The following is a 19,136-nucleotide window of genomic DNA, read 5'->3' on the forward strand; positions in this document are numbered from 1 at the left end:
CGGCACCAGGGGCGGCTGCCCGCCTCCTCCCCGGCATGGGGGTCGGGCTCCGGGTGAGACCCCGCGGGCGGCGCTGACCGGGGCGGGACCCGCCGCTGCCGCCGCTCCCTCCCCCGCAGGGAAGAGGCCGGGCGGCGGCGGCCGGCGCCCGCGGGCGGGCGGCGCGGGGGGCTCGGGACCCGGAAGCAGAAGCGGGGCCGGGAGGCGGCTGGATGGGAAGGAGCGGCGGCGGCGGCGGGCGGCGATGGGGGAGCAGCAGAGCTCGCTGAGCGCCCCGCGGGCGACCGCCGCCGCCGCGCCGCCGAGCCCGGCCGGGGGCCCGCGGGAACCCGGCGTGGACGAGCCGCCTCCGCCGCGAGAGTCGGCCGTGGGCGGCGGGGCGGCCGGGCCGGGGCGAAGCGGGGAGCCGCCGCCCCCCGCCGCCGGCCCCGAGCGGCGAGGGGCCGAAGGCGAGGAGGCGCTGGAGGCGGCGGCGGCCGGGCCAGAGCAGCCGGCGGCCTTGGCGGAGGAGGGGCCGGGGCCGGAGGGGGGCAGCGGCCGCCGCCGCCCCCCCCGGCGGCACGTGTATTGCACCGTCTACTGCGTGGAGAACGACCGGCCGGCGGCGGCCCCCGCTTCCCCCCGCGGCGGCCCGGGCGTGGGGCAGCCCCCGGCGCGGCGCGGGGTGGCGGCGGGCGGCGACCCGCTGTCGGCGGGCGGCAGCATCGAGGTGGTGGACTTGTACCTGCTGCCCGAGCCCTTCTCCGGGCTGATCGCGGGGGAGTTCGGGCCGCTGCTGGTGCTGAGCTGCCGGGTGTGCCTGGAGGAGAAGCCCATCAAGCCCCTGCCCTGCTGCAAGAAGGCGGTGTGCGAGGAGTGCCTGAAGCGGTACCTCAGCTCCCAGGTACGGCCCGGCGGCCGCCGCCGCGTTGCGCTGCGGGGGGGTGGGCGCTGTTGAACGGTGCAGCCACAGCCCCAGCCCGCCGCGCTGCCGCCGGGCGTTGGCCGTGAGGCGCCGGCAGCCCCGGTCGCCGGCTGGAGCATCGCCCCGGGTCCTCGTCCGGGTCCGGCTCCGCGGCTTGGGCGCCTGGCGAGTTGAACGCCGGTGGCGCGGTGTGGCGTAGGAAACCTTTCCCATCCTGTACGGAACGCGTTGGGCAGCGGCCGGCCTGTCGGCTGCTGATTTAATGACCGTTTGTTCCCGAAGCGTGTGTCTGCGCCTTGTTACACAGCCTGTCGGGTTGGTCGCTTTTACGTTTTCGGGCTCTTGTCCGTCTTTTAAGGAATTTTCTCTTTGACTGCTCAGACTCTTGCTGTAACGTGGCTGGCACCCGCTTACCGTAAAGAGGAGCGCCAAGAACGGTACGGAACAGAGTTTGGGAGCCTTGGCAGCCGCCTCTGAGGCGACTCCTGGAGCTAGGGGCTGGGGATTTTGGCTGGCGTCCCGCGGCCCCTCGCACCGCAGTTACAGCAATAAACAAGAACTTACGGGGAGAAAAAAAGCCCACCCCAAAACACTGCAGCTTTTCCATCCTGAGCAGATAGCTATCTACCCAGGATGAGCAGCTACTCACGTCTAGGCTACTTCTGTCTTCATCACTCTTTTGTCAGTCAGAACTGCTGTTTCAGACCGAAATCAGCAGCTCTGAAAGCAAAGCTCTTGTCTTCGCTAGTGTTTTTCTAGTAGCTAGTTTAGCATCACAAAACACTTGTGCATTGTTTCTGCCTCTAGTGTAGGCATGCTCTAAACCCAAAGAGCAATGGGAGAAGTATGGGTATGTGGGGAAAAACAAAACCAAATAAACCGTTTCCTTACCACCTTCATGTTTTTATTCAACTTTTGGGTCCTGCTCGATGGAGGTGTGCTGGTTTGGTGGTAGAATGAATTTTTACACCTGTTGGGGCTGGGGCAGCCTGTGCTCCTGCGGGGCTGCTTGCATAGGGATGGGATGGATGGCTATAGCTACCCCCACACGCTATAAATAGTTGTCGGGCTGTTCTGACCAGGCAACTTTTCAGTGCTTGGAAATTGCACGTGCTGGCTGAAGAGAAGCATGTGCTTCTTTCCAGGCATTGGTAGCCTACATAGCATTTACTAGTGCTGGTAACGCTTGTTCTGGCTAATAGTAAACTCAGTACTGTGTTTTTATGGACCACCTTCGTTAATGTTTAAATAGCAGGGAAGGTATTAATGTCGGAACTGATGGATCGGAGAAGCAGTGTTGTGTTTTGTATGTCTTCTGTAACACTGAAACTCAGGAACACTTAAGCCTTCTTGAGGCTTCGTGCGCAGAGCCCAGGAGGGTTTGGTTTGTAGTTAAGTGGTGGACTGGAAACTCCCAGTAAGTTTTTAGACTATATTGCCAGCGCATGTTTTTGCCACCTTTGTATTTGCTACTGAGCTCATGTATCAGAATATCGTCTTGCTTTGAAGCTGGAAATTGCAAAATGGTGTGATGTCAGGATGGTCTTCTCCAGCTTCTGCAGGTGCCTGCAGCTTGCGGTGATCGGATGGAAGTTATGTGATCCCGTAGCTAAAGGCATACTGAAGGGCTCCTCTGACTGGTTGAGGCTGGGCTCTTGGAGGGTGATCCAGCAGCTTGATGGCTGAAACAGCTGGCTGGCCTGGGAACCAGGTGTCTGCCCCGTGAAGGGGGTTTGGCATTAGCCAGCTGTTGGATGTGTATGCAGGGATGCTTTCTTCAAGGAAGCTGCTACTATTGCTGAACACACTGTAAAGCTTATCCCAGCAGCTATTAAAAGATTTGCTTGGCAGATAGCCATATGAGTACTTACTCCTGTGCATAAAAGATGGAGCAGGGATGCAGATGCAGAGGAGGGAATGTCTGCAGCAGGGATACTGATCTTGAGGAGGGAGATTCACAGAGCACGTCCATGGGCACATTGTTACAGACGCTGTTACGATCAGGCAGAATTTTAGTTGCTTGATAATTTGTTCAGCGGAAAAAGGAAACAAAATACCCTCAAATAACAGTCCAATGTGTTCTTCCCCATCTTCCTTTTTTGAAAAGAACAGGAAAGTGGTATTTCTTTGAGAAGAACAAGAAGTGATATATCTTTCCTTTGTGCTGTGGAAGGACCCTGTGACTCATCCTGAGGAGCGAGAAAAGACTTCTCCATGTCAGTTACATAAGAGGAGTTTCTGGGAAGGATGAGTGGAAAGGCAGTATAGGATAGAAGTAAAATTGCCTTTCGTCTTTGAGACTTAGCACTTTGTGTAGCAAAGAAAAAAAAGAAAATTTACCAAAAGTTTGAAAGGAGTAAATATTGAAAAGCTATTTCTGTTTGAAAATTTTAACAGATTGCCAGTTTCGGTACAGTCAGCTTGATTTAAGAATGTACCCAAAATTGAAAATAAAACAGAAACAAACAACTGAAAAATAAAAACCTCAAGCAGCAATATGCATTGCTTAGATCTGGTTTCCCTGTCAGAGAAGTAGCAATCTGTGCCCTCTGAGAGGACACTGTCTGACTCTAAGTCTCTGGAGGAGTGGTCTTTCATGCTGAAAATGTGGAGTATTTTGGCAGAAGTATAATGCTTAAAATAATTCATGTTGCCTTTAATGTCTCTGTGTGTGTTCCCTGTGAAGAAAGCTGGATTCTTGATGATGGTTTCATTGTAATTTCTGAACTGATGCTTAATGGAGTAGCAAAGTAAAAACACGGTTAATGCAGTCTGCCCTCTTGTATGCAAACACATAACAGTATCAAAACTTATGCCTTGGAGCCCTTTATAGATCAGAAAATCAACTGAAGTTTTAGGTATTGCTGAAAAGAAGATTATCCAGATGAAAATGCTCCAACTGCAGAGTTCACTCATAGTGTTACCAGCATGCTGGAAAATGAGGAATGTCGCATCGGAAGCTCCTTAGAGGTTAAATCCAGTCTCTCTTATCACCGGCACCTTGCTGCATAATCCCTTCCAAAGATTTAATGGCTGGTGCAGAAGCTTAGCAGGCGAGCCTGGAGCACCCAGGCCGACCTGGAGCCTGACTTTTGGTAAATTGTGCAACTTTACCTCTGCCTCAATTTAGCTATTCTTTCTGCTGGCCTAATACTTGCAGACCCCTCGGGGCTTTTCAGAGTCTGACTACAAGCAGTTTATCTATAATTCACAAAAAAATTTCTATGACTTTATTCTCTTGGAACTGGAGAAATTGAGGGAGGGGTAGGTATGAGTGATGGGTTAGTATGAAGGAGGTGGTGGCTCTTGCACCTCAGGACCTGCTGTGGGTCCCACAGAGTCTGGGTCAGGTCCCAAGAAGCCCCGTCTCCAGGAGCTGATGCAGCCCAAGGCTGTTCTTTGTTGTTATGCTTAACCACGAATGTAAAACGGGTGAGGCTGAAGAGTGTGAATGTTTGAAACGTCAGTGCTCTTCTAGGAGCAGGGGGCTCTCAGAGACCATCTCCACTGGCTCTCAGGTATGTGCCAAGTGAGGTCAGGATCAGAAGGGTGGAAGAACAGTTTCCCCTTCGTCTGGGAGAACTGTGGGCTTCTACAGTCATGAATCCAGCGTGCAAACTGGGTACGGCGAGGGGAGGCAGAACTGGCACATTCAGTCTCACAGATGTAATATTGCATTTACATCTCCTTCACTTTCCATCTTCCTCCCCATTTAACATGGCACCAAACACGGGTTATTCCAGAAGCTGTGTGCACACATAGGTTTGCTAAATGAGTGATTCACTTCCTAACCTCTCCTGGCTGCTTGTACGTCTGAGTCAGAGGGAGTATTTGTGCCTGGTTTTGCTTTTTGTCCATTTGTATGGCGGGGGTGGCAGTGGGGGGGGTGTTGTTTGGAAATTTTCTTTTAACATAAACAAATATGTATGGGAAGAATTTTGACTTAAGAAGAGAGGGAAAGACCTAACGTTTAACTAGGTTTTATATTTAACTTAACGCAGACTGGTAAAGAGGCTAAGGTTTATATGTGTTTTCTCGTCTCCCTGATCTGTAAACCTGACAAGTGCTATTCAGAACAACAATCTCACTTCTCACTTTTTAGCAAGTACTGACTAGATGAAAATAACATTTGCTGTTTCCTAACATCTATAAAGTATAATATGTTCTCTAATAAATATTTTAAGAGATATATATGTTAAAAAAATTGTGCCTATACTTGCTTCACTTTTCCTGTAAAGTGGCTGTAAAAGTTTTATAGAAACCTTGGCAATTCGCCTGCTTTTTCTACATGCAAATTAGGAAACTTGATAATCCAGTTTTGATCCTATACTCATTAGTGATGGTTTATTTTGTAAATCTTGTAATTCTCTTCTTGGAGCAGTCATTCATGTATTAAAGGACTTTGGGCGAGTTAATTTAAACAGCATACTGTATTCTCAATCAGATATTGTGATGCTTTAATTATAGGAACTCTAATGAGATTAGTGGCCATGAGTAAATCGGAAGGGGATTGTTAGGGGCAGGGAGGGGCCGCATCCAACAGCGTTTTGTATATGGCTGGTTTTGGTGGGACCAAAATCTTGCTCCCCTCTCCTGAGCATGAAGCATGGAGATTCTTCCCTCTGCCCAGGACCTGTTACCAGTCTTCCTCTGTCTGTGACCTGTGATCCTGCTTTTGACCCCTTTTCTGTGTATGATCTCTTTCAGAAAAAGACCCGGGGAAAAAAGCAGCAGACTCTTACAGTCAGGATTTTTGTGGGGAATGTGATTATAAAGCCGCAGAGCAAAGAGGAGAATTTAGGAGCAGGCTGTATTGCCTAAAACTAGTACCAGCTTAGAGCTGGAGGGACTTGACACCTGTGTGCCTCTTCAGGTGTCTGATTGTATCATGTAAATGATACATCTTCAAAGCTGTAGTCTGGTTGCTGATGAAAACCAGCCAGCAGAAATACAGGCACGAAGTGCCGAATCATCTAATGGTTAATGAGCTGCTTCTGCCCTGAGTCAAAGCAGAGCTCAGGAGGGCCATTGTCATTCCGTGGGGGAGAAGCTCTGTGTTTGCAAGGGTTATTAATCCAAAACCACGCTCTAACGCTAGCTAGCAAGTTGCTGGGATGGCTGCAGATTGGCTACCAGGAGGTGATGGCGGGGTGAGCGACCACCCTCCAGCTGACATTGCAAGAACACAGAAAGGAGGAAGAGAGGAGAGGGAGGAGAAGAGACTATATTACCTGCTAGATTGATTAAGGCTTTCTAAACCAAACCAGCCACTTCAGCCACTGTAAGGTGGCTATGTTCCTGAGTAGGAGGATGAGGAGGCAGCAGATAGACCTGGTCCATCAGCTGTGAGCAGCCTCTAAGCTGCAGGAGCACCTAAACTTCTTCACTGTCATTTTTGGCAAACAGTTTCTGAAAGTCTGTCCTGTTCTCCTGATGTGTTGTGTGCTGTGCCAGTGCCAAAATGCCACTGCGGAGCCAGCTGCCCAAGGGTTAGTGTTACAGTTCAGGATGACACCCAAGTACCTTTAAGATTGTAAGCATTAGTCTTTAAAGTTGACCTAGCGTATAGCTGGCATTCAGTCCCTTTTGAATGCTTGTTGATGGATCCAGTTTGGGCCAAGGCTTAAGTTTGGAACAAAGTTTTACAAAACCAAGCATTGCTGGAAATACTTTTAAATACGTTTTAAAGAAAGCTAGTTTTGAGCAATTTTCCTGAATGATAATACTGCATAGTTGTCCTAGCATGTGTAGGCCTAGATATTCTGTCAACATACCACCACTTTGTGTTGTATGTTTGTTCCCTGTGTAGAAGTAGCTGCAGGCTTACTCTACATGGATAGCTATGATTCCCTCTTGTTTGGATAAGTCTTTTCAGGATGTAGAGCTGGAATATGTGGCCATCATTTCTTAGCCATGCTGTTCTGGAAGGAAGGGGAAAAAGGGTGGCTGTTCTTACAGCTAAGATTTCCATTTAAACTCTGATCTGTAGCGTCAGAGATGTTTGGAATAGAAAAGATGGTGTCACCTGTGAACAGTTGCAGGAAGGGTTTTGCTAATGGGGGAAATACTAATTCTGAAAATGCAGGTTCTCTGTAAAGCAGAAGCCCGGCCTCCCATAGCCAGTGTGTTGCACCTCGCTGGTCTGTCAGCGGTGTTGGCATTGGGGACCACAGACAGGCTGAGCCATGAGGAGGTTGTCTGCCAGGTGCCTTCTCCCCGTTGCTCCCACAGGCTGTTCCCAGGAGCTACCAGCACAGGTATGGACTGAATCCAGGGATTTTAAAGTGAAATGTGTTGAAAACTGAACTGTTGGGTTTTAATTGCCCAAACAAAGAGCAATGAAGGTGTTAAAAGGGGATTGGGAAGGCCTTCAGCTCACCTCTGCCCCATTCCGCTCTTCCACTCAGAACAACTATTCTTCCAACTGCTCTGGGGCCTCTTGGCCCTTCATTCCTCTCGTTTTGTACAAATATCTTGCTTCCTGCTGTCTAAACCAGCCAGGCTCGAGGAAAGTACGTATCTTCCATGGCCAGGATGTAAGTACATTGTCAAAATGATCAAGAGTTATGAGGGATGCAATTTCTTCAAAAGAATTTGAACTGGTGAAGAAGGGCATTATGTACCCACCCAGTTATGCTGGTTTATCTGTCTTTCAGTATACTTCAGCTGCTTACGCCTATGCCTCTCTTGCTCTTTTTATTTTAATACTTCCTTTATAAATGATATTTTTTAAAAAAGACTTTGTCTATAGGATTTTAATAGCCAAGCACCTATGAGTTTTTCTAATATAGAAAAAGTGACAAATTTGCTGGTGATTATTTAATTTTTGAGTCCATTTTTAAGTACTTGAAAAACCTTTGGTAAGTCAAAGAAATTAATTTTATTTGGAAGTTAACATGAACATTAAAATAACAACATTCCTGTTGAATAGACAGCTCTTAAGTGCCTTGTGAGAGCAGTTGCTTAATGTAGGTGAAATAGAAAATTAGGATGAAAAACAAATTCAGGACTTTAATCCTAGAAAAGAAAACTTTATGGATTTCAATGCAAAAGGTCAGATGCTTAACAGTAGTTTAAGCCGATTTTGGAACTGAAATGGCTTAGAGTCCACATTTACTTAGTAGCTACGTCACTGCTTCAATTTGACATCAGTGTTTATTTTCATTGACAAGCTTTTTGGAATGTATGGTTGCTCCTGTTTATTTACCTAATTGTGAGAAAGACTGTGCACTTCCTAGATTACAATTTCATGAAAAGATAAAGAAATTTCTAAAGCTATCCCACTTCCTTTTCCTTACCAGCTTGCTAGTAGACTGTGTAGTGTGGTTATAAAACAGCAAATGTCTCTCTTATAAAGAATATCACATTGAAATAATAAAAGTATCTTTATCCTTCCATGGTTTTCTTTACCCAGTGGTGTTTTTAAGAACAGTGCAAACTATGCTGGATATTGCAGTGGAAAATATAAGGGCAAAGTTGAACTTTCTCAAGCCTAGTCATGCTGATGCCATCATGTATTGTTTTCTACCACTGACATGATATGAATGGCGACAAAGGCAGGCAGGTACCTCTAGTTTAATTGGTTTGGCTCCCTGGTCTCGTAGGAATGGTGGTGTATCAACTCAGGGGTGTAGGATGGGGTTCGGAAGGACTCGTCCCTCTAGCTTGTAGGAAAGGGAAGTCCTAGCCAAACTGTTTCGGCTGCGATGTGGCTCTGTGGGGTTTGCTCACACAATACAAGGAAGGAAGAAGAGCGAGAAGATGATTGCCAGGATGGGAAGGGCTTGGTGGTGATGTAAGAATCGGTTTGCCCCAGAAGGTGAGCTTGCTCAGGATAAGGTTTCACAAAATAAAAGGGAATCATGAAGACTGGTGGCTTCCATATGTAAGGTGGATCTTTGGCCTGTTTAAACCTGCAGCTGAATACTGGCTGGTTGTTCCAGTAAGGGGTGGTGAGACACTGAAATGGGTTCCTGTTGGATGGGAGAGGGCAGGGAATAACGCTAACCTCAAAAAAACGAACAACTAACCCTCCCCCCGATTTTAAATACAATTTAAAGTATGTAACTTCAGTACAGGACTTCCAGGAAAATAATGGGTTCGTGTTTTACTGGACTGCTGGAAGACTTTATAGCCCGCAGGCAGCGAGCGGGGTGAAGTGGGAAGGCGCAGCGTGCCGTCTGTGGCACGGTTACAGGCAGAGGTGCAGTGAGACGTGCTGCTTTCCTGAACAGGCAGCAAGTAGTTCAATCCTGTTGCTGCGGCGTGGGGGCAAAGAAACGGTGGAGGAGGGCTTCTTCGCGCTTTCAGCCATTTTGACGTTGCGTGCTGTGTGAGCGCACTTTGGGGAGAGGACACCTTGTGCCTTTCCCTTCCAGTGCACCTGTGCAGTGCCGGCTATAGTTAGTCTGCTTAGAAGTATTCCTTTAAAGGCCTTAACAGAAGCAAGTATGTAAACTGCCCAGTGCTTTTTCAAGTGCATGTGCAGCTCGGTTGTGCAATAGCTTGGAAACTCTGCTTAGTTAACTTTATGGTATTAGCATGCAGCTTAAAAAGGGGAAAGAATGTGTAACTTAAAAGTTTTTTGGAATGGACAGATCCACAAAAGAGCAGACATGCTTCATATAGTATTTAGACGCCAAGCGTTGCATGCCAACTACAAAATGTAGATGTTAGGACTCCAGGGAGAATTGTGGTGGTGGTAGTGTGTTTTATTGTGGTGACCTAACCCTACTCAGAGTAAGGCTAGAAAATCAATTGTAAAACACTGGAATTCTGTCTAAATGTTGTTGCTATTAGAGACTTACAGGTATTGATGTATACATGGCTATCTAAACCTCAAGACTGATCTCAAAGTATGCACATATGTATGGGCCCCATTTTCCTTACATATGGGCAGTGGAAATTAAGCAACCTCAGAAATTTTCAGCCATTTGTATAATGGAAAGTAGATTCAGACTTGCTTCTGTTCTATTTCTCAGTAACACTCGAGCAGTTTTCAAATTTCTGAGGATGCTCATTCTTTCAAGGCATTATCTGGAGTTCTAACTTTTTATTTCAAATTACTGGCAGCTTCCCAGTCTCCAAGAGTTAAACCTTCTTTGTAGTGAGTTGTGACTACTGCTGACAGACATTACTGAGTGCTTTTGCCTTGGTGGGTGCTTCACCTGAAGGCTTGATTGGCGGTTCTTTTTGTGAGACTAACTTGGCAAATCCTGCCTGACGTATCCCAGAGTGTAATGCTTCATGAGGACCTCACCTAAGCCAATGCAGGTGGAGACGTAGCCTGGCAAGGTCAAGCCAGCATTTCTAGTAAATTAAGGCTCTAAAATGAGTTATAAATCTCTTTCTTTCTGTATCAAGAAAAGCAGATCTTTTGTCTAAAGCTGAAGGTTCACAGTCGTCTTAGCTAGCAGCGCTGCTCACACTTACTTCAACTTGGGCTTTACTGTTTCTGCATCATCTGATCCACCATCAGAAAACCTGGAAAAATCTGAAAAAAACTAACAAACAAACAAAAAACCTGGAAAAACAGAAAAATCTGGTTAAAATTAGCTTTTTTCAACCATTCCTACTTTTTTTTGCCTTATCCAGTTCCTAATTGTCTTATGCAACAGCATGCAAATGTTTATTCCACCACAATGTGGTACCAAATAAAGTGTCCATGGCTAAGAAGGGCCGTTTATTTTGTCAACTGTGACAGCCTGTCAGAACAAAATGATTGAAAAGGCAGCACGAGGGAAGGGGAAAGAACGTGTCCAAGATGACTGCACGTGGAGGTCTTCATTGGAGCTTTATGAAATCCAACCTGCAGTTTAGTCCTGTTGCTGCATCATTCCCTCTTTTGCGGTACAGACAGAAGTCATGGCTTGTCCAGTGCCCAAAGGTGCGTCTGCACCCACAGCTCTTGGACAGGTGTGATGGCATGGTCCACAGCATTTCTCTGAGCCGCTTGCAGCACCGAGGTTCTTGGTCCAGCCCAGGCTGGTACCCACCAGTCCTGTCTCTGATGCTTGTGGCATTGTTCAGTAAGAAACTTAGAGCTGGAATTTTAAAGCATCTCCATGTGTTTTATAACATAGAGCAGATTAGTCCCAAGGCAGTTTTTGTAAGTGAAGTTTTTCATGTGACCATTTTTGCAAATGGGACACCTCTTTTTTTTTTTTAATCTTGCTTTTTTCAACAGTTTTAGTTTGCTGCAGCCAAGCAATGCCAAGTAAGACCATTATTTTCTTGAGAGAAGTTTTTCCTGCACCAAAGAGCTCTCAGAAGAAGTTCCTTGTTGCTACTTACCTCTTTGAATAACAAGTGAAAAGATGCAGAGCTCAAAATGATAGCAGGATTGGGGGGGTAGGGTGGGTTTGGTTGTTGGGTTTGGGTTTTTTTGTTGGTTTTTTTTTTTTTCAAAGACACAAAATGCCTGAAGACTGTTGTTAAATGTCATGTTATTTAAAAATGCACAACAGAACAAGTTACAGAACCATCGTGAAGAACTGGTATGCATCATCCTGAGATCTGGGCTTAAGAAACTCTTTGAAGGTACTTTCTGAGCTTGGTCATACAGTCTGTTGAACTTGTTGGTGAAGAAGGCATTCAAAACAAATTTATTACTATTCCAATATATTCTTTTCCAGTCTAATTGATTTTATGTTTCTGTAGGTATACTGCAGATTTTTGACCCATACAAATTTTAAGTTTCTTTTTACAACAAATAACGGATTTTTTTTTAAGCTGTATGTAATCCACATTTCTAGCATGTGCTGTGAATGGGCTATAACTACAGCTTTCACAAGCTAGAAGCATGTTTCTTAGTGAGAAGCACTGAGATGTTTATTTGGGAGAAGGAGAGGAGACAAGGAGAGGGTCCCCACTCCTTGCCTCAATAATGAACTGGCACCAGAAGGTAAGTTTTCTGATACTAGCTTGCCAGTTAACTTCTGTATCGAGTTCTGATTTAGGAGAATTTTAAGTTTTATCAGTTCTTACAGTGAAAAGGAAGAGCAAGAGGTTATTTGCTGATTTTTTTTTTTCATGTCGCGATTTTCGTTTTTCAAGTAGAAGTCCACCTGACTGTTGGGACGTTAGCAGGAGGCAGCAAATCTGGGTTAATGATGCAAGGGGCTAATAATGATACTTGAGCATGTAGTAGAGAGAGAAGAGCAGTGAGGCCACCGTATGTGGGGAGGGTTTATTTGGAATCTCAGGCACCAGTGACTAAGAAAAATGGCAGTGAACCAAGAAGGTTCACTTGGAGAGAAGGAGAAAAGTGCTGTCAGGCAGATGCAGAACTGTGTGTTTAAGCATAATGAGAACCGGGAGGAGGAACAACTGCCCTCTCTGAATGCAAGAGAGCATAAGTTGGGTAGGCACTTCTAAAGAAATTTTGGCACAGCATAAACTATAGAAATCACAGGGAATTAAACTAGGCTAGAAATTGGTGGGAGCCTGCATATTTGGGAAAGAAGGGAGGGATCTGGGAGAACCCCTCCAGTCTCTGTGAATTTGTGGAGAAGGGTGTAGTATCTGAGCAGTTCTCAAAGCCAGCACCGAAGGTGCTGGCAAAAAGGACTCGCTATGTGGCACCATTATGCGCTGAATTTGGCCCAGTTGGATAGGAAGGCTGCCTGCACTTCCAAGAATGTGCTCGGTTGAGGAGAAGCTTGACTCCAACGCGGACATGATGGAAGAGTTTTATTGTCTGGCATTACTTTTTTTTAACTATTGAACACAGCAAAGGAATTTCTAATGCCTGAGATGCATCTGCAAGCAGTGCACTTCAAACCATGCTTTCTGTCCAGCATTTTTTGGTCTGGAAGGGATCTGAAGTCAAATATTTCGCACTGTTTTTAGGAGAAATGGCTTTTAAATAAATTTCAAAACTATTTGTTTTCAAGACTATCTTTTTAGTTGGGCTCATCTGGCTGAATCAGAGCAATTTCCAAGTCAGGCCCCCTCCCTCCATTGGCAGAGAAGGGACTGCATTGCTGTTACCTGACTTAACCTAGGCTATAGAGGATGCCTTTGTGAAGTATTGCTCCAAGGGAATTTGTGGAGGCTGTTGTATAGAGAAACTTAGGAGAGAAAGAACAACTAGCAAAGACCAGTAATTGTTCTCCTTTGGACAGATTACTTTTGCATGAAAACAATGAACACAACAGATGGTTATGGTATCAAAGAAAAGCTATGTAACATTGAAAAACAATCTCTGAAACAGGGTGGTTTGAGAGTGGGATTTGTTTTGATTTTTTTTTTTTTGGTGAAACTACACAGAATCATTAAGGTTGGAAAAGACCTTTAAGATCATAAAGTCTAACCGTCAACCCAACACTACCATACCCACTAAACCATGTCCTGAATGTTTTTTGTTAATGTGTAGACGTGGCACTTCAGGATGTAGCCCAGTTACCAGCTGGGCTAACGTGTTGTAAATTACTGGAAGGTGGTAGCTGGTGGTTGTTGAACTTCGTTGTCTGTTAGTCTTTAGTTCAGCTGTATGCTTCACTTGACAGGCTGCAGCATCTTCATTCTGGATTTATCTCTCGATGCTCTACTTTAAGGGTTTTTTCCTTCCAGTTTTTTATACCAATATCTGACAAGTTTTGTGGAAGGATCCTTAAAGTACTTATGTTGGCTGGCAGGTAGTCTTTTGGTAGCTCAAGGTGGTTGCAAGGTGACCTGTTGGGGATTCTGGTGAAATCCGTCCCAGCTTTGTGCCTGGCCTGGTGTACATAGACAGGGCTTTGCTCCTGAGAAGGCTGATATGCAATAAACGTTGAGTTTTTTTAATTAATCCCAAAATATACCTGCAAGTTGCCTAAATGAACTTATTGAAGCTGTTGTGCTCTTTGTAGCTGCTATATGCAGAAGTTAGATCCACAGGGAAAATCAGCAAGTCTTGCACAGAGGTGGAGGCTGGGTAGCCAAGCACATGTGTCTTAAGTCTTTAATGTCCTGCAAGTTTCTGCACCTTTGAAGACAGCATAGCATTAAAGGATATTTTTACTCAAGTCTTGTTAAGTTAGGTTTATACCAGACTAAATTGGTCTCCTGCAGGGCTTTAGTTTTATGTAGTGTCTTGGAGTTCACCAGTGAAGTCTGGGAAGATGAATTTCATGGAAGCACTAATTGGTGTAATTTTTGGCCCCAAAATCAGTATCGGGCACTAATCTGATCACAACAAACCTCCTTTTGGATTTGAACAAATCTTAGACAAATACGAAGACTGATGGCACTAACAGGCATTGAAACATGGAAAACATTTCTGAAAGATGTAGGCTTATGATTTTTAATGGATTACTTAATATATGTAAGCCATGGTGGAAAAAACAGTGAGAACTGTATCTGGAATATATAAAATAATAGTTTATCTTGGGTAATGGCCTATTGAGATGCTTGAAAAATGCAGAATTACTGCCCAAGGAATAAGAAAAGGCAGATGAAATGAAGTAATTGGCTGGCTGATAGGTATTTTGAGTGGGTTATAAAATCTTTATGGCAGGAAGTTGAGCTTCTTCAAAAGGTATATGCTTATCTAATGAGTGCTGTGAAGATTCTGGAGGATGACCTCTGTTCTTACCAGCTTCCAACTTTTGCTATCTTTCTTCTTCCCTTTCCTGGATGAGCTTCCTTTCCACGGTCAGGAGCTTTTTAAAATGGTATTTCCTTTCCATAGTAATCCTTTTGCTTGCAGTATTTGCAGTCTTGCTCTGAAAAGGCAGAGGTTTATACAATTTAAGACTAACTTGGTCACATTATAGGTTATTCAACAGTGCCATTAAAGTGAAAGTTTTGTACTGGAGGAAATCAAACATCTGTTGTGTGATTTTTGGGGGAAGGAATTGTGATTCAGCCATGGAGTCTTCTTACCTCTTTTGTATCTTTGGAGTGTTCATCTTGTTTTTCTCCCTGACAATGTATAATTGACAAGGTGAGAAAGACCTCCTTGCAGGAGGATCTTTGTAATCAGATATCACGTCCTTTTGTCTGTCCAGCTGCTTTTGAGCAAGTGTGATCCATGTAGCAGATTTCTCCAAGAGCTGGCCATACTGGTGGTGTCGCGCTGTAGCCTTCAGCTGAGATGCTTAAGCCAAGGTGGAACATGCATGACCTATCAGTTACAGCTGGTTTAAGAAGCTCTTTACTGTACCTTGCTGTCCCGGTACGCCTCTGAGTAGGGGGCTGAACTATATTCACATCAGGGAAATCAGACTTTTTTTTTTTCTTCTCCCCCTCACTGCAAGGTCATGGGAAGTGTTTTTGCCTGTGGTGTGGAGGACTTGGGATTTGTCTCTTTTCTGGACTAGCCTATGTTACTCTTGTTACTCAATAGTTGCCTTTGATTTCAGCATCCTGATTGTGCAGATCAAGATGAATAGCGTTGTGCTTCTGTTATGCAGATATTTTTGGTGGTAAAGTGGAGCAGTTGTGAAATTTGGAAGTACAAAATCATAAAAGCTCATTACGAAAAGTTTTCTGAAGACACCTCCCCCACCCCCGCCAAGTAGCAGCAGTCACTGATTTTTCTTCTCCCTTTTCTTACCCGTCTCTCAAGCTCAAGAAGAGGGTAAAGTAACCATGAGATTAAGATTTCATTTGTCTGCTTTTCCCCCCCCTTTTTTTCCCCCACCTCTCTTTCTCTTTGAGCATAATTTGGTTGGGGGCAGGAGGGTGTTGAAAAAAGGACTTAGTCTTTCTTCTGAAGCAATAGAGTTCCCATCCAGAGTATTTTGCAGATAACACCCCTGTGTGTGATGGCACAGGGGACAGGTTTGCTCAATTACAGCTTTAACATCCATACAGCTTAAACCTGTATACTGTGTTGGATGTAGTAAGAGGTGTTTTGCTTCTCTGTAGGTGATCAAGTGCTCGTGCAGGAAGTGACTAATACAGCTGGGCAGGTAAGGCTGCACTAATAAGACCGGAAAGAAAATGGGCTTTATTTAAGAAGGAGCAGCTGTCACTACCCAATTTAGAGAACACATCACTTGGCGGTAGGAAATTTGGTGTTGATTTAGCATACTATTGCTTTGACAGCTTATTTGCATTTTAGAAGTTGTATTTTTCAGGGTTTAGGATTTAGAGAAGTTATCTGCATATATCATGTCTTGAGCTGTACAACAGATATGTTAATTGTGCTAATATTACATGTTGCAATGCCAAACCAACAAGAAATTGCTCATATCTTATTTTAAACTGGAAAAATACAGAATTAGGATAGTTGATCAGTCTTAGCTGACTTGGAAGAACTTTGGAATCATACCTACATGTAACTCCAGTTTAAACTACCTTAAAAATCACTTTTACTTCAACTTTTGGGGGAAAAGATGTGCGTTTTGGTATGGATTAATCTGAAACTAGTTCCAAACTTGTAAAATTCTAAGAATGCTTTTTTGCTTGAAAACGATAAATTTGGGGGAGCAGTACCTAATTGTTGAAATTTCCTTGGACCTGTAAATATTGTATGGAATGACACTGACTACTGTAACAACACAAGTATCTATGATGATAATTAAACCTTCATACTGAAGTTAAATTACAGATTATTCCATGAAAGAGGAAATACATACATTTTGCATAGCTTCCTTTATCCTTTCATATTTCCTTTTGGATTTTTATGTTTGGACTCCTGCTATTACTTTCCCTCTCAAGGGACATGCCGCAGGAAATTGTAATACTACTGGACTGTAGGCAGAATTGTGATGCTCCCATCTTAGTGGCAGTTCAGTAAAACAGCCCTAGTCTCTTCTCGTGGGCTTTTCCCTCCACTTTTTTTTTTCTTTTGTTCTGCTTTCCTGGTTAGGTCTCTTGAGCAGTTTCTGCTGGTTGGCCAGGTTGTCTTTGCTGTACCACACTTGAATTTGTGGCTCAATGGGTTTTACTTTCAAGTGTCTCTTAAAAGTACTTCTGTTACGTGGTTGTCTGCATATATGCAGTTTGTCTAGTCCCACGTAGGGCATGAATCCACCACCTTCCATCATAAGATGTTTATCTGCTGTCATAGATAAGGAGGAAAATCATTGAAGTCCCAGGTGAATTCAGCAAGTGCTTTTTTTTTTTTTTTTTTTTTGGAGTAAAACTATCTTCCATGTGTCACAGTTGCAATTTATTGTCTGCTGTTAGAATTGAACAATCCTAACCCAGATTTCTGGATTTTCTTGGTTTCTTCTAAATGGAAATGTTTGTCCCACTTGAATCCGTGGGGAAAATCCTAGCAAAGAGTTGGTTTGGATACCTCAGAGTGTGAACTTTGGAGAAAGCCTCTTATTTTGTTGTTCCTGCCAGTATATTAAAAAAAAAAAAAAAACCAAACCAAAATCATCACATCTAGGCTGTTTCTCTAAAAATCTTTAGTGTTTCAGTGATTGAATGGGGGACTCAACATTGCAGGGTATGTCCTCATGTTTAGAAATACTATCCACAGGGAATCAAATGATACACGATGAAAAACTGCAGTTAAGCATGTACAGATTTCTCATTAGCTGGCTCAACTTGCTAGTAAGTCTGACAGCATCGAGCTGTGGCAGTCTTGTGGGACTTGAGCAAGATTCACTCTTTGTCCATCCTGGCTATCTTAGACCCCTGTAACAGCCTGCGATGGATCCTGGAGCAGGGTGGCATTTTTCTGGTGTCTGTACATGTTCTTTTCCTGCCGTCCTGGAGGAGTGAGCAAACTGAAGCGCAGCAAGAACAGCAGGATGGAGGTAGCAAAAGAATTAAAGTGAACGGGACACGAAGCCTTGTTTGTGGATGCGGTGCCACGAGGTGGGAGCTGAAGGCAGTCTGCGTGCCGATGGCAGTCCTGTGAGGCTTTGGATGTGGAGGATGAAGGCTAATCGGGGCTGGCATGGCTACGAGCAAGAGCAGTTTGGTGTGGGGAGGCCTGGGGCGGAGGGGCCAGAAGGAGGCCGAGGCGGGAGGGCAGAGGCAGGCTGCCTGCAGGCTGCAAGGATCTGCTTGCTGTCTGTGTTTGCTCTGCCTAGGATGAGATCTCTCCTGGCAAATCTCTCTCCAGCAGCTGATCAGTGTAAAATAACCGCCTAGTGGTTATTCCGTATGTTCAAGCATCAGGTTTTTTCCTCTATATGTGACTATCAACTTCCAGCTTGCTGACAAAGCACGTGGAAGCTGATATTCTCCCATACAACTGGTTTTGAGGAGGAGGATGATTACAGCTTTCATGAGTCTAGGAGCTGTGAGAGGAGAGAGAATAATGTAATAGTTAAGGTAGGAGAACTGCGTTGTTGTTGTGTTTTTCCTGGCAGTGTCAGAGCCTTCCACGGTGATCTTAGCCAAGTCCCCTAACCCAGACTTCTCACAAGATGACCACTGACTGCAGTGACTCAGTTTGTGAACTCGCCTTTGGCACTCAAAGTCACTAGGAGCTATGCTTTGAGGTAAATCAAGGTGGTCTTAGGAAAAAGACATTCTTATTTGCAAGACGTTCATATGCTATAATGAGAAATTAATAACTTTCTTTACAGGTTTGGTGTGCAGAAATAGTTGAGGATGCACATTAAAAAATTCTTTTATGATCTCTCTTTATTCTGTCATTCTTCCTGTTTCGTGACAGACTTGCTAACCTGTTCTTTCTTACTGATTGCAATTTTGCAAATGAGAAATAAAATGGAACTGTGATTTGCACTTAGTTTTAAGCATAGCCAGTTGTACTTTGGAGACTTGGCACACAAAGTGTGCATAGTATGTGGAAATTAGCCTGGTGTGGGTGTTCTTACTTTTTTCCTAATTTTGCTAATGTTTATTGTTTTCCTGATGTATGTAATTTTGTCAGACTTCTTCAAATATAATAAGTTGTTCATTGTGCAAAACTTGCACAATTGCTCTGCATATGAAAGCGTGAGATGTAACTGATCATTTGCGGAATCACTGATCAGTTGGAAGACTCAAGCACTTCTCTCCTGCTTAAACTATATATGTTTTTTCTTCAGTCTCCTATAACTTTTAGCATACTTACACATTTAGTACACATATTTTAATGTACTTCAGTAGAGGTTGAAAGTAGACTCTGGCCATGGTCATAAGGGACGACAAAAAATGTTTTTACAAATATATTAACAACAAAAAGAGAGGCAAGGAGAATCTCCATCCCTTATTGGATGTGGGGGGGAGCATTGTCACCAAGAATGAGGAAAAGGCTGAGGTACTTAATGCCTTCTTTGCCTCAGCCTTTAACAGCCAGATCAAGTATCCTCAGGGCATTCAACTCCCTGAGCTG

At 44.6% G+C, this 19,136-nt stretch overlaps 1 protein-coding gene across 1 annotated transcript in view; it reads left to right on the forward strand.

The window, feature by feature from the left end:
* Window positions 1–244: 244 nt before the first annotated feature.
* Window positions 245–19,136, forward strand: part of RNF217 (ring finger protein 217) — a gene marked incomplete at both ends in the record, with an annotated part of 59,695 nt that continues 40,803 nt past the window's right edge. The window contains one exon of the mRNA XM_081997465.1: window positions 245–883. Within this exon, the coding sequence (XP_081853591.1) occupies window positions 245–883 (639 nt within the window). The remainder of the gene's footprint in view (window positions 884–19,136) is intronic.

The sequence above is a fragment of the Phaethon aethereus genome (genome assembly GCF_964289735.1).
Source record: "Phaethon aethereus genome assembly, chromosome: 3".
NCBI classification, from domain to species: domain Eukaryota; kingdom Metazoa; phylum Chordata; class Aves; order Phaethontiformes; family Phaethontidae; genus Phaethon; species Phaethon aethereus.